The sequence below is a fragment of the Babylonia areolata genome, chromosome 3, assembly GCF_041734735.1.
Source record: "Babylonia areolata isolate BAREFJ2019XMU chromosome 3, ASM4173473v1, whole genome shotgun sequence".
In the NCBI taxonomy this organism is placed as follows: domain Eukaryota; kingdom Metazoa; phylum Mollusca; class Gastropoda; order Neogastropoda; family Buccinidae; genus Babylonia; species Babylonia areolata.
This window is the reverse complement of record NC_134878.1, coordinates 18,743,402-18,767,304: the sequence shown is the minus strand read 5'-3', so window position 1 is coordinate 18,767,304 and position 23,903 is coordinate 18,743,402. Positions and strand designations below refer to the sequence as shown.

The 23,903-nt window shown below is 40.4% G+C and overlaps 1 protein-coding gene across 3 annotated transcripts in view; it reads left to right on the top strand.

Moving 5' to 3' along the window:
* The first annotated feature begins 1,046 nt into the window (after nucleotides 1–1,046).
* The window catches only part of LOC143279809 (uncharacterized), a 31,093-nt gene continuing 8,236 nt past the window's right edge, over nucleotides 1,047–23,903 (top strand). The window contains exons 1-9 of one of the 3 annotated variants that reach the window (XM_076583999.1): nucleotides 1,047–1,324; nucleotides 9,876–10,002; nucleotides 10,800–10,982; nucleotides 16,312–16,391; nucleotides 20,027–20,093; nucleotides 20,796–20,871; nucleotides 21,502–21,570; nucleotides 22,130–22,201; nucleotides 23,153–23,303. In XM_076583999.1, the coding sequence (XP_076440114.1) occupies nucleotides 9,903–10,002; nucleotides 10,800–10,982; nucleotides 16,312–16,391; nucleotides 20,027–20,093; nucleotides 20,796–20,871; nucleotides 21,502–21,570; nucleotides 22,130–22,201; nucleotides 23,153–23,303 (798 nt within the window). In that variant the 5' untranslated portion in view covers nucleotides 1,047–1,324; nucleotides 9,876–9,902. Of the gene's footprint in view, nucleotides 1,325–4,355; nucleotides 4,461–5,992; nucleotides 6,100–9,875; nucleotides 10,003–10,799; nucleotides 10,983–16,311; nucleotides 16,392–20,026; nucleotides 20,094–20,795; nucleotides 20,872–21,501; nucleotides 21,571–22,129; nucleotides 22,202–23,152; nucleotides 23,304–23,903 lie in introns of those variants that run through there. The other 2 variants (XM_076583997.1, XM_076583998.1) reach the window with 2 other exon arrangements.

Sequence of the window (23,903 nt, the reverse complement as noted above, 5' to 3'; positions counted from 1 at the left end):
CAAGCTGTTTTGTAAAGAGTTCCCTGGTGGTTGATGATCTTAGACCCTGAGAGTGAGAGAGACAGAGATGGAAGGAGCGGGAGAGGAAAGACTAACTCCCGACATACATTTTAAAACACGCCCGGTCAGATTGCAGACTGAAAGCAGACACTCAGTGTAAAAACAACCCATCACCAAGATAACAACAACAAAACAACTCATCCAGCAAACAACCAGCCAGCAGACCCACCCATCCACACGCCTTTCGCAGCCACGTTGGAGACGTTCACACAATGTGTAGCCTACATGGATGACTGAGACCGCTCGTATTTCCGCTTCAGTTTTTGAAACCGAAACAACGAAAGTCAGCTGTATAAAATTCGCCAGCGAGCACCTGAGGTTCCATCACTGCAGAAGTTTTTTTTTTTTTTTTAATTCTTTTTTTTCTTTTTTTTGTAGGGGGTGGGGGGGGGGGGGGGGGGTGGGGGGGGGGGGTCATTTGGTTCAATTCTCTTCGTCTTTCTGAGAATCGGGTTTGCCGCTGTGTTTTCCTTATTTTCACTGTCCGCCCCACTTCTCTCTCTCTCTCTCTCTGTGTGTGTGTGTGTGTGTGTGTGTGTGTGTGTGTGTGTGTGTGCGTGCGTGCCGGTGTGCGCGTGTGTGTATGCATATATGTGTGCAGATATTTGTGCATGTATGAGTTTGCGTGCACGCGCGCGCGTGTATGTATGTATGTATGGATGTGTGTGTATGAATGCGTGCGTGCTTGTCACTGAGTGTGTGTATATGAGTGTGTGTGTGTGCGTGTATGTGTCTGTACGTGCATGCGTGCGTACTGTACGTGTGTGTGTGTGTGTGTGTGTGTGTGTGTGTGTGTCTTTGGCGAAGACGATCTGAACCAAAGAAGGGCACACTTACCGACACGTCAAAGCGTCACCATTTCCTCACGCGGAGGGACAGCTGGCACTAAGCCAGCTATTACCGCTGTTGCGAGTGGTGTGGGTAGGAAGGTGAGGATGGGCTCGTTTCCTATCTTTTGTGTGGCTGAACCAGGAAGGGTTAACCCACTGTACAATAATCCCGTGGGTTTTACCCCAAGCGTGGTGGGCACACTGAGTCACATCAGTAAACGACCGACGTTTCCGGCACCCACTTTCTGGGGAAACAAGAGTCACAGTGGAGACTCGAGGCTTTATTCTGCTTGTGTGCACATACCAACTTACCAAGGCAATGTCGCAAACACCGGATTCATTTCGAAAAGAAGGCCCGTAATCGGCTGTTATAATTCAGAATTCAGTAAGCTTATGGCCGGCTGTGATCCGCTTGTTTGACGACGGAAGGCAAGGTTTGGAGAGAAAGAGGGGGCGGGGGATGGGGGTGGGGGGGCCCTGGGGGGCCCATTTCGATTAAGATAATATTACATTTTAAGAAAAAGTGAAAAAACTGTGTGTGTGTGCGTGTGCCGGTCTGTGATGTGTGTGTGTGTATGTGTATGTGTGTGTGTGTGTGTGCAGTGCATGCGCGTGCAGTGTGTGCGCGCGCGTGGCGCGAAAGTTTGTGCATGTGTGTTTGTCGTGTGTTTGTGCGTGTGTGTGTGCTTGAGTGTGTACATTTCAATCATCATAAAAAAAAAAATCACTAAAATGATAATAACATTTTAAGAGACAACATGCTCATTAACAAATATCAATGGAAAAAAACGAATGAGCAACTAGCGCACCATTCTTTGGTCACAACGCACAAGATTATAATTCATCGTGTAAAAAGAAAACATTCTCCATCCGTCTTCTTTTTTGACTCACTTGTGTAAACAAAGTGAGTCTATGTTTTAACCTGGTGTTCAGTTGTCTGTGCGTGTGTGTGTGTGTGTCTGTATGTCTGTGTGTCCGTGGTAAACTTTAAAATTGCCATTTTCTCTGCAAACACTTTGTCAGTTGACACCAAATTTGGCATAAAAATAGGAAAAATTCAGTTCTTTTCAGTCATCTTGCTTAAAACAATATTGCACCTCTGGAATGGGCACAAAAAAAAAAAAAAAAAAAAGAACTAAAAGAAAAAAAAGAAGCAAACTGAATTTACTGTTATATTTATATTTTTTTATTCTCTAAATTTGGCACTTTGATCTGATATTCTGACACAACAACAAGAGCAGTCATTTTTATCATTTTCTGTTCAAACAGGAATTTCTTTTGCAAAGCATGGAAGTATATTTATTTTGCATGTCTTTGGTAAAAAAAGGGAAATTTATCTGTAAGTAATGCTAGGGGGCTTAATTTGCTTTAAACTGATCTTTCTCATCTTAAACATTACATTTTGAAATTATACTCAATACATAAAAAGCTTGTGTGTTTTACTCTCAGTCTACAGGACTTTCACTATGTTCATTCGCCCAAGTGGTCTTTTTCAGAAAATACAAAAATCAATACGACGAGTGGATTTATAGATCTATTGGCTGAGCCCTGAAGGTCATGGACAAAAATCAATTGCGTACACTGACATATTTATACATATTCAAAGGGCGTACTCATATTCTTCGCGAACACGAACGACGCCATTTTGTTTCAAGTTGTTGACCTGCCCGTTCAATCCTATATTCAATGGACAATACACGATAACATGTGATGGAAAGTTGGAGAAGGAGACCGTTAAATATTTATTCAGAGAAAGATTTGTGAACGCCTCATCACTTACTGGATTATGCCCCAAACTGCCATAAAAAACATCCACAGAATCAGTCGGAATGCCCAAGATACACCAGAATAATAAAAATTATGATTTAAATAGCAGTACCGCAATCGATTTATCGCCCTTTAAAAAAACCATGTTTAAATATTATATTTTTGCACATCAGTTAAGGAGCCACGATCGTGTAATGGGTAAGATAGTTTCTTATCACTCAAACACACGGAGTTCGAATCTGCCCTTAGGGCTTTTTTTCTTTCTTTTTCTTTTAACCCAAAGCTTTATAATAACAAATACAGAACACATTTTTACGATTAGATTTTTTTTATTTTTAAAGTGTATCACAAGTGAGTCTTGAAGGCCTTGCCTCTCTTGTCTTTTGTGTAAGAATCTTACTGACCAGTACCGGTTGACTACTCAGTGCTGATCGTTAATGACCACTATATGATTTGAGCATTGTAGAGAGGTTTTCAGAATGCAGCATTTTGTTGTTTGTGCAAAATTCAGATTTCTAGGCCAGGTTTGACCACTCGCTGATCAGTACTGACCCCTGTCCCAAAAGTGCAGGTCTTGCTTTATGTTAAATATTTCCACATTACGAGTTCTGTCTTTAGTAACATCTGTATTTTTTCTCTCACCATTTTGACCACTGACCACTAGTGACCATTGCTGACCACTGATCAGTACCCAAAAATATATGGATGATGAAACATACACAGATGCGGGGGAACATAGAGCTGGGGGAATAGACATACCTGGGGAACACAGAGCTACCAAAAATCTTTTTGTGGGAAATGGATATGGACCTGGTGAACTTAGACCTGGGGGAACATAGACCTGGAGAAACATGGACATGTTCAAATTCTCACATGATGATGATCATCATCCTATTCACCTCAAAATCACGATCACAACCTTCACTGAAATAATGGTCAATAAAAGACTAAATGTGCTCAGTGACTGAGGAGGTGATAATCCAATCCACCTGGATTCTTGCAGTCCTCTAGATCCCCATCCCCTTGCGCCATCCCCCCCCCCCCCCCAACTCCATCCCCCCTGCTCTCCCCCCTTCCCCTAAGTTCCGGCTTGATTCCTCATAAACGCTCTCCCTGTTGACCCGGTCCATCTCGCACATAAAACACTGACAGTTCTGAGAAAAGATTACGCAGAAGTGAAGAGATAGTATGATATGGCTGTGACTGATCCGCTCGTGTGTGTGTGTTTGTGGTTGTGGTGTGTGTGTATGTGTGTGTGTGTGTGTGTGTGTGTGTGTGTGTGTATGATGTGTGTGTGTGTGTGTGTGTGTGTGTGTGTAGAGAGAGAGAGAGAGAAAATAGACTGAGACAGAGGCCTCTATACTGATAATATTTATCTCCAAGGGTTAACTCACTCAGTACGGCCAGTCCTCTCTTCTCCTCTACACAGACCCCTCGGATGTCCAGTGGGTGTCTGAATGACCCAACCTTTAGCTTCCGTCGTCAGAATTGTGGTATTCTTTGTCAACATTCACCTCTTCAGTATAAGAGCCTTCCGCTTGCAATATTTTGATGATGGTAATTGGGGTGAAACGCTGTTAGCGTCGTCTCTTTCGCCGTTCGTATGGAGAGAGTTAACAGATGCAGCAAAGCAATATGGAGGAGAGGCAGATGTGACAGTTACAGTTTTTACGGTAGAGAAACCGACTGTCGCGTTGGTGTGTTGACGACGTGACAAACTCCGCGATCACCGACCTCACGTCTCACGTACATTTCTTCCTGTGCTGGGGAAATGACGACTGAATGAATGACGACATAAGTCCAGTATGTAACAATGGAATAATGCGGGACATCCGTTTAATTCTTGACGGTTATACACCTCGTCATTTATGCGATGATTCATCCTCTAGTTCTTTGTTTTTTCCGAATCTTACTGACCAGTACCGACTAATACTGACCATTAATGACTGCTGCTGAGCACTGCCGAAAAGTTTCACTCGGAGAATGCAGGCGGCATTTTATTGTTCATGCAATGTTAATTAAGATTTCTTGGCTAGGTTTGACTAGTCATTCACTGACCAGTATACTGACCACAACCCAAAATGTGCAGTTTGCGTTATGTTAAAATCTTTCCACATTATGAGTTCTGTCTCATGCCATATTCGTATTTTTCAACAATTTTTACTACTGACCAATATAGTGAGAACTGCTGACCACTCGCCAGTACCCAAAATGTATATGGATGATGGACTGAAGTTAAAACATACATAAACTGAACCTGGGGGAATAGGCCTGGGGTAATTTGGACCTGGGGGAACATAGACCTGGAGGAACTGAACTTAGACCTGGGGAATATAGACTCGACCTACCAAAAACCTTTCAGTGGGACATCAGCACGGGGGAACATAGACATGCTCCTACATGACAATTTTTTTCAGCACAGTCCAAAAAAATGATGAAGAAAAAATAATGATAATGATGACGCCGGATAATAATACTGAAGAAGTTACAAAGTGCCTTTCCATGTAAAACATACTCAGTTGCGCGGCTGTACAGTTTAAGAACCGACGTTTAAAATATGCATTTAAACACACACACACACACACACACACACACACACACACACAATCACTCACGCATACACATCACACACCAATATCACATATATAAACCATAATTATCCCCGGCAGTACTTAAAATCCACTCCCAACACTTAAACCAGTCGCATACATCACAATACACTAAAAATGATCACAATAGTCATGGAAATAAGTGTGAATCTCAGGCTGAACGTGCTGGCAGAGGAGGTATTTGTCCTTTCCACCTGAACTGACTTTTGCAGGCCCCCTCACCCCCGCACTCCCCACAACCCACGGCTTGATTCCCAGATAAACTATTTTCCCTCCTGACCCGCTCACTGTGACCTCGCACACAAAACGCTGACATTTCAGAGATGAAGAAGATAAGGCTTTTATTTTATGCCTGTGATCCGCTTGTCGACGAAGGCAATGTCTGGCCTTCAGTTTGTTCAAAAAGAATCAGATCAAGAAAAAGGTTTTGCCATGGAGTGCTTGCTGCAGCCTGACAAATAATTTGACGTACGCATACATACACTGTATACATAGTGTGACACATGCGTTGATTGAATATTTGACAAATGCATTAACTCAGTCTCGCAGCAGTGTCTAAACGCACACACACCTGCACACACACGCGCGCACTCGCGCACGCACGCGCGCACACACACACACACACACACACATACACCAGTGTTTTGTAAGCGCCGAAAGTGGCATGGCTCAATTTTCAAGGGAGGCCAATAATGTTGCTAAATGGTCCGTATACTAGAGTTACGTTTTACGATCAATTCGCAATGGCGCCATTTTAAATCGTTTTGGAATTCTGCAACACTGAATCGTTGGCTTTTCAAATTGTAACAGCGAGCGAAGTTCTTGATGTAACGGTAAGATAACGTCATGAAGTAGAAATAGGAAGGTTTTTGCAGCTGGGCGTGACAGTGTAAATCCGCGTATTAAGCAAACACTCGAACACCATCTGACAAAAACAATGAGAGATCGAAAGTGAAGTTCTCAAGTGTTCTCCATATTACTTAAAATAAGCTAAACACTTCCTGTCAAACCGATTGAAAAAAAAAAAAAAAAAAAAAAAATTAGCGTTTGAGTAATTGCACATATTCAAACGAAAATTTTTGCGTGTCTTGTAATGGAGGCATATGACTAGGAGAAATGACATATAGCGTTTAGTCGACCCATTTAATCAAGAAAATACAAGGACGCGAAATGACCCATAACACGAACCGCTTGGTTTAGGTTTCGTATCGGTCATTGCATGACGCACACAATTTTGAAATGACCTATCGATGTGGCGGCCAGTTGGTCACTTGACTCTTTAATTTTTCGTGGCATCGGTCGTTCTAAAACTGTAAAAGGGCTCTGTAGATTTCTACTGCAAAACAGTCGTGAGTACAGTTTCAAACTCAGAAAAACGAAAATATAGTCCACAGTAATAGTCGTTACTGTTGTTGCTATGCAGTTCGATATCGAGCAGAGGAACTCAATTGAAAAAAATTAAAAACTTGGTAGTTGAACTGAGCTGAGAAGGTACGTTTATACAAACTGACAACTTGACATTTTAGCATTTTACAACTCGCCAGTATCTTCGATTGTGGATGGGTTTGATACATGATGAACATTTTGCCAAAATAAATTATCATCCCCATCGTGGAGCATGCAGCCGAAAGATGCATAATGTCAAGCAAGGCGAATAAGTGTTCAGAACAGTTTCAACTCTACCTTTATACAGATTTTTTTAGCATTTGTTACATGGCCAACTTGTTTACTTCATTGATGCTATGCAAGTGTGTGGCTCATTTGAGTAAAATAGAGATCCAGTCAAGACATGCAAAAGTGCCTTTTACATATATGACCGTTTTTATATAGTAATTCGAACAGCCTTTTTTTTGGGGGGGGGAGGGGGATGTTCGTCTTTCCATAACTCAATTTTCACATACTGACAAGAGATTCATTATCTTTTAAGTGCTTCTTCCTGTGCATACTAAAACAGAATTACACAGGTCCGCACCTTATGTTGACATGGTACTTTTGGAAAATTGAGACATTTTGCAACTGTGGAGATTTGGATATATATCCACAAAGTAGAGGAAAGTGCTTTTCTAAAAAGATTAACACACCCACGAGAGACAGTTCAACTGTAATGAAATTGTATATATATCTGATGTCTTTCAGCTATAGTGTTTTGGTTTTGTTTCTACGTTTTCGTTTGTATTTATTTAATTGGACCAAAATGATTTATGATAATGTGAACATTTTGTCCAGTGCAGTCAGCATAAATTAGTGTTTCAGCATTGCAGAATATAGTACAGATATGACTGTTGTATTTTCCATGTTTATCATTACACAGCAAACATTAGCCTGTCCACAAACAACACACACACACACACACACACACACACACACACGTGCGTGCATGCTTGCGCGTGCATGTGCACACACACACACACACACACACACAGATACTGAGATAGATGGATAGATAGAAATTTATGGATGTAGTACAAATTTAGTTACAAATATGGGGGTGTGGGGTGCCCCATGGGGTTTCTGGAGTGGGAATAAGGGGTTGATTTTCCTGTTCCATTAATTTCTAGAATTACCCATTGATTCAGTGATAAACTGGTGAAATAAACCCTTGGTGTCCTGAACCAAACCTAAACACTGTGAACCCGAACTGACACTTGTCGCCTCAAGCCATGTTTTTTATTTACATTTTCATGGTTTGTGGGACAGAAACGGAAAGAGCAAGATGGCGGCATGATAGTTTAGTGACTGAATCCGCATCAAAATTGACAGTATGGTGACTAAAGCAAACAGGACACTCGGCTTCCTGCAATGAACCTGAGGAAGACGACAATGAAAATCAAGACCATGGCATACAAGTTCCTAATACACCCTATCCTTAAATATGTAAGCACTGCATGGGATCCCACTGCAAAGAAAGAAGTGGACAAGATAGAAGCAGACCAACGGAGAGCAGCATGGTTTGTCCTAAATTGATACCAGAGGACAAGCAGTGCCACCGAGTTACTGTAAACACTGCGGTGCAAAAACGGTGTAGGAGGAGGGCCATGTTTTCAAGATCAGCAGAGGACTTGCAAAAATAAGGTGCCCACACCTCCACCATCAGCAGCAATGAGCTAGAAGAGCCCACACGCAAACATTTGACAGGATCCCTTGTAGAGCAGACATCAGGCAGAACGCCTTCTTCCCACGGACAGTTCGTGATTAGAACGTCCTGCCCCAGGAAACTGTCGATACCCCAGCCCTTTACACATTCATTAAGAAGGTGTCAATCTGCTGACCCCCACCTATCCCTCAAACCCCGACCTTTTCTCTTTCTCCAGTCTCTCTCTCTTTTTTTTTTTCTTTCTTCCAAACCGGCACCCACCACCAGAATGCTGAACATGGTCAACGTTTTGACCGTGGGTATCATTTGGAAGGAGAGAAGAAGAGTAAAATAACATTCAAAATAGAGCTGAAAACCACTGAAAATGGGTGACAGCATCTATTAACGGTAATATTGTTTCATCTGTGCTAAAAAAAAAAAAAAAATGTCAGTCGAATAGGTCCCAGAATTTAGGATGCTAAAATAGGACTTTACCAGTCTGGAAATGCTAACTCTTTCCATGACTTGTTAGTTTTATAATAACTAGAATTGTACTGTTATAAACTTGTATAAAATTTTACTTTTAGAAAACTATTTAAAACAATTTTTCATGCCTTCTTTGGGGAAAAAAAACAACAACCCCTCCTTCCAACTCCTTTTACAGTTTCATTCGCAATAAAACATTAACAAATTCAGACTTGAGAATAATGACAGCATTTTTATTCATAATTTTTTTAAATAGTAAATTCCAAGAGAAATTGTCTGTAGCTGAAGTATTGATATCCTGTATCTCCACATCAGTCACAATACAGTATATTTGATATCCTGTATAATACTGTATACACCATGTGATGTATCTGATGGAAAAAAAATGGAAGATGCATGACAAGTTTTTCCTTTTGTCACCTCAAACTTGCATCAGTTTAGTGGAAGAAACAATGCAGTCCCCCCCCAAAAAAAAACAAAAAAACAAAAACAAAACAACAACAAAGGTACTGGTAATGGAAGGGGTATATGTTGGGTTACATCTTATAGCAGTGAATGTGTTCTGAAGTGACACAAAAAAGATTAAATAGTGTTGTTCATTGACCATAAGTCACACAGTTAATAGTTACATACTAGTAACCTTTTTCATTGACCACAAGTTACACAGTTAATAGTTACATACTAGTAACACATGTACAACTTAAGTGATTCAGTGCAAATGACTTTGAGTGTGCATCGCACTTTGGTTGAAATAGTTCAACTGTGCCAGGATGGCATGCATTGTGTTGTATGTAGATCTTGGCATCTGTCTTATAACAAAATCTAGCTGGGTGGCCATCCAAGATTTATGAACCAGACAATAATAAGCACATACTGTGCTGTGACCCACTGGTGCAGACTGCGGCAGAGGTCTGATTCTTGTCCTGTGTAAAATACCACGTCCAAGCAGAGAAATCAAGAAAGCAGCTGCACCTTGTATCTCGCCCTTTGTAAATTACCATCAGTCTGTTTACATATGTGCAGAATTATAAGTTATGCTTCTGTTGACAGGGACGTGGTACAGCAAAGAGAAGCAACATGAGTGAATCAACAGAGATCAGCAACACATGTGCATCAGTCAGTGATGCCAGAGATAGCAGCCAGCATTCTGTTCCTGGAGCTGCAGACTTCAGAGAAGGTGACTGTTTGAATCTTTTTAAACTCATTTACAGATTTAGTAAAATGTTATGGTTTAGATAAATGTGAAGAATGTAAGCAGATGATGCATTCTGTATTCTCATAGTTGTACAGAGATTATATGCATACAAATTATGATAAGCACACAGTGACAACACACACACACACACACACCACACACACACACCACACACACACACTGACATTATATATATATATATATGTAGTATATGTCTTAACACACTCGTGAAAAGAAGAAAGCTCATTTTTTTTAGTAGCATTTAACACTATACTACATATAATATTCATGATTAATGTCACTGTGCCAGAGTTATGAAATTAAAAAGTCCTATTCTGTTCATCGATCAGTTTTTTTTTTCAGCAAGACAAAGTAACTTGGGCATTTATGAAGATGAGCTCAGTTGACATACAACGTACACTACTTCACATCATTCAAATGCATACATGTCTAATATCTATGCCAGATAGATTTGCATAGATTTACACGATTTACTATATTTATAATGGAATTTGTCTTTCCTTTTGCTCAGTTAATTTTGTCTTCCATAAAAAAAAAAGTGATCTGTTGATCTTTTTGCTACACAAATACTGGGATGAAAACAGTGCAGGGGGATATTTGAGAAAATTAAAAGAATTTATAGTTATAAAAAAACAACCAAACACTTGTGGTTTTGATTTACCCCCATTAGTCCATCATACTTCATCGTGATGTATCATTACAGGTCAGTTTTCTGTTGCATGTTGTAGATGTACTATGTGCCGCAATTGGTCCTTCAGGTGCCATCACAAACAGCAACAGCATGGGGAGTGGAGACCCCTGCCTTTCCAGTGTTGAAAAAGCCAAGGATCCGGATCGTCGGAGGTCCAAGTCTGGCAGGCGACGGTCTGGGTTTTCGAGGGGACGTGTCTCTCTGACTCAGCTGAGCAAAGAGGCCTCAGCTGCTGACAGTGACAGGGCTGGTAGGTGACAGAGGTTTTGCTATTCTGAGTGTCGAGTAAGTGCCATAGTTGAAATGCACAATTTATCAGTCTTTTCGTTTGGTGAAAACTGATCCATTTTGTCACTATTTTGGGGATAAAATTGAAAAAACAACAACAAAAGAACATCAACCCTTACATCAGCCCTTACCCAGCACCACAGATTTGGCAGTCATTACCATACAAACTGACATGAATGAAAAATGTTTGCGCTAACATTTCCACTCAAATGCACCGACACACAGTCTTGACAATGCAGTCTCAGATATTGTACACAGCGGCTTTTGTGATGACAAGAATGCACACCCCTCTGACCCCATCCCCATCTTTCCCAGTTAGTAAGATTGTTGAACTTCAGCTTTCTTGAGTTTTGCCCTTTTACCATGGCGATCTTAACTACAGGCCTACTCAACGCGCGACTGGGGGCTTGGACTGGGGGCTGACTGGGTACAAGCTACTGAACATCAATTGCAGCTGTTTTTCATGTCCATATCCAAAGAAAGTTCATTGTTTTGGTTTATACACTTGCAGAATGCATCTTTTTGGTAGTTTGATGCATTTTGATATATATATTTTTTTAAAGTTTATTTCTATGTTTTCGTTTGAATTGGATTCTGTTTGCCAATGTAAGGTGTAGCAAGTTGCTTACATGTTCAGGTTGATATTTTTGTAATCTTGGCAATTGGCATGTTCAAACCATGCATGATTTCCATAATTTATGGCCAAATTAACTGTAAATGTGCTACCCCCTCACCGATACAAACCGACCCTCATTTTAAGTTCATGCGGCAATGTCACAGTATTAATTAATCCATTCATAAAAGGACAAAGGAACAAACACAGAAACAAAAAGAACAGTTCAAATACAGACAGGTACAAACAGCAGTCAACACTAACCTGGTATACTCGAATGATTATCACTATGATGTCTCGGAGAGTTTCAGTCTCTTGAGGGCAGGTTCCTTCGTCGAACGGGGTGTGGCATCTCTGCAGTAGTTTTTGATGAGGATGTTGGCTACTATCCTAGCATGTCTCTCCTTCATGTGAAACTCGTACATGTCAGACAGGGCCAGGGCTATCCTCATGAATGAATGACGGCACACAGAGTTCTTGACCACATTGAAGATGATGAAACTAAAAATTGTCCATTGACAGGCCCTGTCAGACGGCACCTTTAGACCTCCTCTGTCAAGTGATTTTGTGTACTGGCCATATTTATCAAAGTAAAAAGATGTTTGTCCCTCTTCATAGTCAGTGTCTTTTCTTGTGACATAGCCAGCGATGTATACAAGCACTGACTTGTTCTCGTCAGAGACCAAGTCCTCTAGCGTCTCAATGTCATCTACCGCCTGGCATGCCTTCTCATCTTGTTCAAGATTGAACACACAGTCAGGGCAAGAGTGCCCTGGCTCCTCCACCTCAAGGGCTGCCTCCGCTTCAAGGGAGAGAAGGAGCCTGGACCTGTTGATGTTGGTCTTCTCTATGATTTGCTGGACGTTGATAAAGTATGTCCCCCCTGACCCCTGGCGCAGCTTGCTAAATTCTTTCTCCAAGGGATCAGTGGAGAACTGTCCAAATAGAATGTAGTCGTGGGCAGGAGAGAGAAGGAGTTGTCTACACAGGCTGACTAGTCCATTGCAAGTGTGATGCACTGCTCTCGCGGTGTCCCGTGTCAGCTGTTTCTGTCGCTTCCCCTGCTTGCCAGACATCTCTAGGGCCATCTCTCCAAATTGAAGCACAGTATTAAGTCTCTCATCGTTGGGGTTGCTGATGGCAGCCTGCAGTGGATCTCTCCGCCGATCATCCATGAACTCGGACTTAACGTTGACAATTTTCCACCACGTCAGCACCTTAAGTATGAAGGCCGCAGTGTCCTTCACCTCATCAGTCTGTTCCAGTCTAGGGTGGTTCAGCAGGGCTTGGTGGGTCTTTTCGCTGAAAACCTTCAGACAGGTAGACACCTTCTGCCTCTCGATGGGTTTTGGTGAGACAGCCACTTCGTCCAAGTCTGACATCTTCACCAACGAGTCACACTCGAGCTTGTAAAGGTTGACAAGGTGTCTCCACTTTGCTGTCCTCTGCACACCATTGTCTTCAAAAGTCAGCTCTCCTGTAGCCTCAGTGAGCCAGTTATTACGGAGATTCTTCAGCAGATGGACGTAATCATACAGCAAAAAGACACCTCCTGCAGTTTCCCAAGGCCTGTGGGGGTCACCAGCAAGCATCTTGAACAGGGCTTGATTGTTCCTATTCCCGTCACAGATGACTGCCTTTACATTTCCACCAGCACAGTTGATGGCCTCCAGACACAGCTGAACCTGGTCGTGCAGAAACTGCGAGTTCAATTTTGATACTGGCAAGATCTTTGACAAGAACTTTGGGCCGCCAAACATACACGAAACCATCATGCCCAGCACAGTCTTTGCAAGACACTGAGGGTTGTCCACACTGCGGCCAAACACTCGCCCACCATGGTATAGCATGGACTTCTTTACATACACCTCATCCTGCAAAAGAACACACATTTTCTGTCTGTCTTGTAGATTGGCGAATACTGCACTGGAGAATGTTGTCTCATCTAATCTTGCCACTTTGGAAGTTATCCGAGTCAATGTCTGCACAGATGGGAGTTGCAGATCATGGCGCAGGGTCTCGTACAAACACCGTGATGTGGCAAAATAGGTGAATGCTCGGATGATGACAGCAGGTGTGTACATTGGCTTCCCTACTTGCTGTGATCCCATGGCCTGCATCTGCTGTTGGATGATCACTTTCTTGTGGTCCATTTCTAGACAGTTCAAAAATCTGATACTTTCCTCTAGTGCTGACCAAGTCTTCAGTGCGGTGATTCTGTTCTTAGACAGGGTTGTAACAGTACACTTCACACCCAAGTGGAAAGTCTCAAAGCTCTGGTCTTGTGCAATTCTGGTTAAAAATAAATAAATATATATAATATTAATAAATATTTCTTCTTGTAAGGCGCTGTTCTCCTCAGTGAGGACTCACGGCGCTCACATTCACACACACACACACACACACACACACACCATACATTCACACACACACACACATACATTCACACACACACACACACAGAGAGTGACATACACACACACACCACATACATTCACACACACACAAACACACCACATACATTCACACACACACACAAATACACATGCACCTAAGCTCCTTGCACACACCACATACATTCACACACACACACACACACACACACACACACACTGACACACACACACATGCAATATGTGACAACTATCCGAAGGCTACATGAATACTTTGGTAAAAAGGTGAGTTTTTAGAGTGGATTTAATCTATTTGAGTTATTATTGTTGGGGTTTTTTTTGTTTTTTTTTATCAGTGGGGAGTGAATTCAAATTTGGGGGCTTGAAAACTGAAGACTCTCTCACCTTGTTACAAATAGAGGAATCCCATTCACAAATTTCCTGGCTTGAATATGAAGCACAGTCTCGTCCATGTATGAAATCACAGGTGCAGGCAAATCCGGCTCGCCGGACAACAACTTCTGTTTCAATTCTTCGAAAGTCACACTGTCTTTCAAGTTGAATGCCTCTTGCTGATCCTCTACCCTGTTCCTCACGGAACTTGAGGAACGTGTTGTTGAGCGAGGAGGGGGTGGTGGGGTAGGCACTTGACTTGATGGAACGTTAGGCCACACAGAGGGTGGAAATTTCGGTCGCAACTTTCCATTCTTTGAGACAGTTTCGAAGCCGGGGGGCCAGTGAAGTGCACAGATCACAGTATTCTTCGTCAGTACGAACTTGTCGTTTGGAATTCTTTTAATCCACGAGTCTTTGTCGCTTTCATTCGATGGAAATCGATAAACAGAAACTTTCTCCTTCTCGTCACAACCTTTTGCAAGATCGTAGTTCGTTTTGCAGCCGAATACACAACATTTCTTGCCCATTTTCACAATCAAACACGATGTAAACATGAGCCATTCAAATGAAAGGAAGTTGTTTGGAAAGACGGTTCACCACAACACACCGAACAAAACATGGAGCTAACTCGTCAAATACAACTAATATAAGTAATTTAATTAATGAAAGATAATTTTTATTAATACTATGAAGGGTATAATAGTGAAAAAAATGATAATCAAGTGGTTTTATGCGGACTGACGCGTTGCGTTACATTTTCCTTTGTTTTGCGGTAAATTGAATCATTTCCCAGCGCTCGCGAGCGCACGGCTGACTGCGCTGGCTGTTCAGCCCCCAGTCCAAGCCCCCAGTCGCGCGCTGAGTAGGCCTGTAGTTGAGTACGCTGTGCCTTTTACTTAAAAAAAACAACTTTTTTTGTTTTTGTTTTTTTTTGTTTTGTTTTTGTTGTTGTTGTTGCGGCCCCATCATCTGCACCGTTTCAGTGGCATTACTCCCACACTGCTCATTAAGATTCCCCCATACACAGCCACACCCAGGTTCGTCCGTCACAGTTCCAGCATCGGCAGTCCACAGGGAACTATCGATGTTAGGTCGCCAGGAGGCCACACACTAGAGGAGACCCTGCACTGCTGCTGAGTCACTTCGGTGGTGTTCAGTGGTGCCTGTTCTGATTTAACGTACTTAGGACACCTCCTACTAAGCCCCCTACTGACGACAATAATGGCTTTGTCGCGGAGCCAGACTGAGTGAGCGTCCCTCCCAGAGTGGAGACCACCACCACGTCCCTCAAATAACAGCCCCCCATGAATCTTAAAAAAAAAAAAAAAACCCAACATTTTTTGTTCTGTTTATCAGCTGAGCAGTACACTGCTGCATTATAGTTTATACAGAACTGTATGGATTCAGAGCTGAGTACACCAAGTACGTGTTGTGCACAAAATATGTGACTGGCTGCAACTGTGCAAGAGGTCTGTTGTAGATTTTCCTGCATGCCATCAGTCATGCTGACTGAAATTCCAGCCTAATGCCTGAAGTGAAATACTCATCAGACCAAAATTACAGCTATTGTATTGGTTTTGTTGGAAGTGGAAAGCTGTGTGGGTTGTCAGACATCACAGTGGATGTCTCTGGTCTGTACATCAGCAAAAGTGAAGAAACCAGAATGACTGGAATTTTAATTATGTGCTCATGCCGGTAAACTAAAAGACTGATGTGGTCTTGGAGCTTCGCATAGAATGTTTCATCTGGAATGTTTCACACAGACCCCATTTCACACAGAACTTGAGTTGCACATGACAGGTGACAGGTATTTCACACAAAATGTGTTTGATACAGCCTGCTTGTTTCACACAGAGGATGAACGTTTGTCGGGTGACCTGTGTTGACAGGCAGCGAGTTGTACAAACAGATCCCAGTGGAGCTGCCTGCTGCAGAGCGCCTCAGTCTCCTGTCCAGGCTGATACTGCGAGTGAGTGTTGTAACAGTTCAGCAGAGCCTCCATTATAGTCATCCTGTTCCCCTTCCCCATGACTTGTTTGTTTACTCCAGACGCCTTTCACGTTATTTGTCACCTCGCTGTGTGCATTTCCTGAAAAATATCCATGCTTTTAAAAACAGAGCAAAAGAAATCTGACAAAATAAAATAGTGTAAAATTCTAAACCTTGATGTTGTAATTTTGAGCTTATTTGGTATTTTTGACTTAAATACATTTTGCTCTGCTATTATATACTTGACTCCAGTTGCTTTTCCATTCATGACTTTGATGCTGGTCTTTCACATAATCTGGCAAGACTAGTAGGGTCTCATGGCTTATGTTTTGTACTAAGGTTTGGTTTGTTGATGTATGCAATGATATTTTGAAATGAAGTATGATCAGTTTGATTGATTGTGAACCAGGTTTTTGACTCACTTTTGTAAACAAAGTGAGTCTATGTGTCAACCCGGTGTTCAATTGTCTGTGTGTGTCTGTGTGTCTTTGATAAACTTTAACAGTGCCATTTTCTCTGCAAATACTTTGTCAGTTGACACCAAATTTGGCATAAAAATAGGAAAAATTCAGTTCTTTCCAGTCATCTTGCTTGAAACAATATTGCACCTCTGGGATGGGCACAAAAAAATAAAAAAAGAAGCCAGAGTATATGCAAACTGAATTTACTGTTATATTTATATTTTTTTAGTTCTCTAAACTTGGCACTTTGATCTGATATTCTGACACAACAACAAGAGCAGTCATTTTTATCATTTTTTGTTCAAACAGGAACTTCTTTTGCTAAGCATGGAAGTTATATTTCTGGTGCATATCTTTGCTGCAGATAGTAGAAAAGGGATATTAATCTGTAATTAATGCTATGGGGGTTAATTTGCTTTAAACTGATCTTCCTCATCTTAAACATTACATTTTGAAATTATACTCAATACATAAAAAGCTTGTTTGTTTTACTCTCAGTGTACAGGGCTTTCACTATGTTCATTCGCCCAAGTGGTCTTTTTCGGAAAATACTAAAATCAGTATGACGAGTGGACTTTATAGATCTATTGGCTGAGCCCTGAAGGTCATGGGCAAAAATCAATTGTGTACACATATTTACACATATTCAAAGCGTGTGCTCATATTCTTCGCGAACGTGAAGGACGCCATTTTGCTTCAAGTTGTTGACCTGCCCGTTCAATCCTTTATTCAATCGACAATACACGATAACATGTGATGGAAAGTTGGAGAAGGAGACTGTTAAATATTTATTCAGAGAAAGATTTGTGAACGCCTCATCACTTACTGGATTATGCCCCAAACTGCCATAAAAATATCAACAAAATCAGTCGGAATTCACAGTTAAAAATAATAAACCATGAGAGTTAATACCCTTGATGAAAAGTAAAAATTTCCAGTCTTGGCTTTTCTCAAAATGAAGTCCTTTTCACTTCATATGACATTTAGAAGTACTTGTACTTGGCTGTGTGTTATTAGTTTAACAAAATACTCAATTTTCATATCAACTTTAAAACTATAAAACTAGAATGAACATAAAAGAGAAATTGAATCGACCGTGTCGTACCTGGTGTAACTAAGCTTGTACATCTATCTAGATCCAGAGAAAATGGCTAAATGTTGCAGTGTGATTGTGGTGATTGCCACGTCTCCTTTACTGCGGACTTAAAAAGAATTTTTAATTGCCCTTAAAGATTTTTTGATGCCCAAGATACACCAGAATAATATGATTTAAACAGCGTTCTCACTGCGAATACCGCAATTGATTTATTGCTCTAAAAAAGCATGTTTAAATGTTAAATTTTTGAATGTCAGTTAAGGAGCCACGATAGTGTATTGGGTAAGACAGTTTCTTCTCACCCGAACACGCGGGGTTCAAATCTGCCGTAAGGACTTTTTTTTTCTTTTTTCTTTTTTTAAACCCGAAGCTTTATAATAACAAATACAGAACACGTTTTAACAGTTAGATTTTTTTTTAAAGTGTATCTTGAAGGCCTTGCCTCTCTTGTTTGTTGTTTGTTTTTTTCAGTTTGCTAGTTTCACTTTACTGCTGACTTAACAGTACAAGGGAGACCACTCAAGATCTTGAACAGAAAGTGAAAGCAGCTTCAAGATTACAAACTCGCCCACTTCCACATTGCTATGAACACATTCCTCCTTTGTTATGTCTTTAGTTCATGTTGAATCAATGATTTTTTCAAACATCATTTTGCTCTGAGGGGAGAGCTAGTTTGTTTTCTGTCTCAGGTGCTTGCAAATCAAGGGATCATTTTACATTTCAGCATTCAAAAGAGAGAGCGGGAAAAAAAACAACTCATTCTCATGCTTATCTGTTGTCCTGTGATATTTTACATATCTTATGAATACATGCTCACAAAAATGCTAAAGATATGGCAAGAGGAATGGAACACCCAGACGGACAACTAGCTGTTCCAAATCCATCCAGATTTAAGAGATCTCCCATCAGTCATGAAGAACAGCAAGGAGGAGTCTGTGCTGTACAGACTATGCATGGGGCACACTTTTCTTACTCATTCTTACTTGTTAATAGGGAAGGAGGCTCCTCGATGTATTCCCTGTGATGAGTCTCTCTTTGTGAAACCCGTGCTCACTGACTGCTGGGATGTGCATGACATTAGAAACAGACATTACCCGACAGATTCTCTGAAGACTGTGTTCCGTGATGTCCCTCCATGGATGCTAATGGACTTCTTGAAAGAAGTGAACATTTTTAATCAGATTTGAATGTCTTAAATGCTGGAAGATTTTGAAACTTTTTGAGCGAAAAGTTTGAAGCAGTGATTAGTTTTTATTGTACTTTTTTTTTTTTTTTTTAACCCATGTCTTGAAATAGATGCTAACGTGGTGATAGCCTTGATGTGGCCTTACTGGTCTGTGAGGCTCTAAGCACTATAATTTGATTTGATTGATGCTCAGGAAAAGTTCAGAAACATATCTTGAATCAAGTTCGGTTTTGAGACAAGCACACCATGCTCAAGCTTCACTGACTACTTGGTGAGAATGTAAAAAGCATGAATGTACTGTCAGGAAGTTGGGTTGGGAGGTGCAGTCATTAATCCATTCAGCCCTGAGCCCAAGCAGTGCCCTGGCATTATTTGTTCCATTAAAATGGTGTGCATATTCCTACAAACGCACAAATTGAGACATGTCAATTTGGAGGAAAAACTGGTCGATTTCAGTCTATTTCCTTTCATTTTCCCATATCAGAAAAGCAGAGGAACCTGTCGAGGCTGTGAACTCCCCAGGGTTGAACTGGTTAAAGTATGACTGGTGGGAGGATGGGAAGCAACTCTGATAGAGAAAGATAAAAGAACTGCCCGGTTCTGTGATTTGTCTGCTATATATCAATTAGAAATGTGTACAAGCAGTTGACTCATCAAAGGAGTGTTATACATAAACCAAATGTTATCATAAATGTATTCCATAACTTATATGACACATTTAAGTGATGTAACGTGTAAGATTATAATCAGTATTGTTTTCAGTCGTTCTGCTCTGACCTTTTCCTTATTTTTTTTTTTGTACAGCTTGTACATTTGTGTGTGTGCGTGTGCGTGTGTGTTTTCTGACGGCGATATGTTTTTATTTCTTTTAGCATACACTGGAGGTCCTCGACAAAGAGTTTGAAGATGTGCCTGGTTTTGACAACTTCAAAGCAGAAGGTAGGACTAAGATAGTGTTAAGGTATTGGGGGAAGTTAGGTTTTTTGTTTGTTTTATTTTTTATGCCTGTGATGTGTAATGACTTTCTTCTTTTCTTTTGTTGTAAACAATGTGTGATTACCTAGAGTTTCATTGTATAAGTGCGTAAGATAATATTGCTCATGGACCACAAGCAGTAGAGGTACCAAATATCTACTCAGTTTCATTTTGTAGATAATGCAGTGAACCCCAAAAGGCATTGATCATTTGTAAACTTTTCTGTGATAATTTCACATTTTTATTTTATTTTTTTCCAAAGCAAGTCACATGGTTTATATGTATTACTAACTACACCAGTTAGCATACAAAAAGTGATGTCTTTTTAATTGATATTGTAGTAAACATTTCAAGAGTAATTTTCTTCAGTGATATTTTAGTAAATCTTAGAAGAAATCCTTTGAATATATGAACAGGTAACTTACTTTGTTAAAGGTAAGCAATCTTTTACAATCACATTCTTTCCACATGAACTTTCTACCAATTTGAGTGCTGCAAAAACATTTTGAGGTACAAATGAATAAACAACAGTAAACATTTGATTTTGCAGTAATCAGCTGATTTCGCAAATCAAGTACATAAGTGTGTGAAATAGTTAATTTGTAATTTTCTGTTTGTGGAATGTGGTGTATGTGGAATGGAATGTGGAAACAACTCTGTCCACAGCTGTGGAGAGTGTTGGAGCAACAGTTGATCAGATGGAAAGTGACGGGAGTTTTCAGCAGGCTTGCACTACCCCAAGGTATTTTGGCATACTACTTGTGTCTTTACTTGTTTACAAAGTCTACTGACTCACCTTTTCAGTTTTGTTTACTTACTGTTATTTGCAGTGTCACTTTTGTTTTAATTTATTTTGAATGATTTGAGTACTTCAGTGATATTGTTTTAGTTCTGTTTATGATAATGGAGAATCCCTGTATTACAGGAAACAGGAGATTTAAACTTGATATATGTAAATATTGAAAAGTTCCATTTTCAGTTCTGTTTATGATTCAGTTGTGTGTGTTCTTGAAAAAATTCAGATTATCTTCAGGGAAGTTTGTGTTTGGAGGGAATTCAGTCATCATCCATACTGTTTATTTCACCCAGCTGACTGAACCACTTCAGGACTTGAGTGATGAACAACAAGGATTATGGTAACAAGAGAAACTGAGCAAAAAGTATCTGCGGAAATCATTTCCACCACTGTAATTTTCAAAATAGCATTTTTGTTTTCAGAGTTTTTTAGTTATCAATTTCTTGATTTTAGAATATTAAATTAGATGGTATCATTTAAAGTGTGAGCATGGCTTGATTTTGTTTAGATTAATTTTAAAAATATATTCTGCTTTGTTTTTGTTTTGTTTTGATGCATTTAAAAAAAAATTTCCAGCTTGGCTTTCAACCCTGTGAATCTGCAAATGGACAACACAATTAGTGCGCTGACATCATGTATCAAACGGTAATAGACCTGTTCCTCTTCCTTCCTCTAGACTCAGCTCTCGATTAGTGCTGTTCATCCTGTCATTGTCATCTTGCTCTTTTTTTTTTCTAGCTTCAGTGGTTTTCACTGAATTACTAAATTAAAACCATAGGAATCAGTTTTTAGGGTGGGTGTTTTGCTTGTGAAATGGTGTGGTTTAAATAATGGAAAGTGTTTTGCTGTTTGGTTATCTCCATTGATCCAGGTAAGATTTTGTCAGAATGTAAGTATTAATGTAATTAAAAAAAAAAAAAAATTCTTTTTAAGAGAGAGAGAGAGAGAGTGAGAAAGAAAAAAGTGTGTATGGTGTTTGTAAGGAGAAAAACAGAATAATTCTTAGGGAGAAGGGAGATCAGTCATAGAAAAAGATGTCTTGGTCTGTAAAATTGATTTGATCATTCAGTAGCTTTTTCTTTTTGTTCTGTTCAATTTTTTTTCCTTTTGCCTTTTGTTCTGTTCATAGAGATTATTTTTGTTTAGAATTGTCATTTGTTATCACATTGTTTTCAGTAAATGTGATTCATTCTTCATGATGAAGGTTGGAGAAAGAAGACGCAGACTGGGATGATCTGGTCAGTGGACTGGAGACACAGGCCAAGGATGCTGAACAGTGAGTAAAGCTGTACTTACTCCGTTGTCATATTGTTTAGGATTCTGTGGCACAGTGCTTGTAGACAGCACCATCCCTCTTGGATTATTTGTCTGCTTTCTCTCTGAGCAGAATGCAAACGGTTGTGTCTTATTGAAGCGTCCCTTTATCGTTTGTCACAGTGCTGTGTCATACATGAGCGTATATTAGTCACTGCTGTTTGTTTTTATGCAATCAGGCATGAGATTCTTCAGGATACTGTTTAAAATCAGACTGAAGGAAGATTTAGAAAGTGCAGATTAGAAGTTTTATATATGATGGTGGAGATGAAGCAGCTGTTTAAGACTGAAAAGAAAGTCTCAGTCTCATATCTGATGTTCAAAATAATTTCTTGATCTTACATTTGGAGTTTAGGTGGATAGGTATACCCTTGTCAAATTAGTTTTTTTGCCTCTGAGAGTATGGAGGTTTGTTAGTCTGAACACTCCAAAGTTGTTGTTTTGGGAACATACCTGGAGTAGTGTGCCCAGAGGATGGAAGGCCTGGCTTGCAAGGACCAGGAGTTTTACTGCTCCAACCACTAAACCTTGTGTGGTTGTCTGGGTGTTAGTCTTTCAGGCAGGACAGTGAACTGAGACCCTGTGAGCAGTGCGCACTTAGTGCACACAAAAGAATCCGCAGCAACAAGAGAGTTGTCCCTTGCAAAATGAAGAAAATCCACTTTGACAGGTAAAGGAATTTACGTATGCAAACAAAAAATATTGTAAGATTTGTAATGTATCTCTATATTTCTCTCCCCTTCCCCCCCTTTTTTTTTTCTTGTTCTGTTTTTTTTTCTCCTTGCTTTTTGTTTTTTTTATTTTTACCTTGACCACTAAACTGCTGAAGTAATAATAGTAGTATAGACTGTTTCTTTGTTTAGTTGATTAGCTGTAGTTGCAGACAAATAGTGTGTGAGCGGTGTGTTGTCAGGCAGCTGAGTCAGCTGGACATGGACCACAGGGATGTTCCGGACGACGTGAAGGAACTGTGCACCTCCTTCCTGCCCCAGTCGACAGACCTGCTGGACATGGAGGCCCTCTGTGCCAACACCGTCAGAGACGTCAAAACCATCTCTCTCCTGGTAATTTCACCTTTGGTGTCATATACTGTACCATGTCAAACTGATGCAAACTAGGCCTATGGTTTGCTCTGTTTGGCCAAATTTCACGCGGCTAACAGTGAAAAGACGCCCCTCTTAGTCTGGCCCGCTCTTAACAAACTCCTCCTTTTGGTTTGGCTTGGTTTCAGGGGGAGTGGTAAGGGAGTTTGTTGTTTTTTTCTACAACTTCAGTCGTACTCTTGTGGCGTCATGGCAGATTCGGTTTGGCGAAGTAGTTTTTAAAGTGTCAGAGGAGATTTTAGGTAGCCCAGTGATGAAGAGAGTTTTGAAAATAAATCTTGTTTTTTTTTTTTTTCCTTAGTGTGCTTCCTTTCTGTTATCTATTGTTACCATACCTAGTCAAAACTGTAGTTCACAGCTTGCTTAAAAGTTCCTACAGTTGTATTTGAACCACTTTGGGTTTATACTCATAGTTGAAGATGTGGTTTTAGACGGCTCGAGAGAATGTTTTTTGGTTGTGTGCATAAAAATATAAAAGGAATAAAAAAGATACGCAATGTGAACCACTACACACCTTGTCCTATGATTTCTTTTATTAGTTTTTAGGTAGTGTCTTATTTG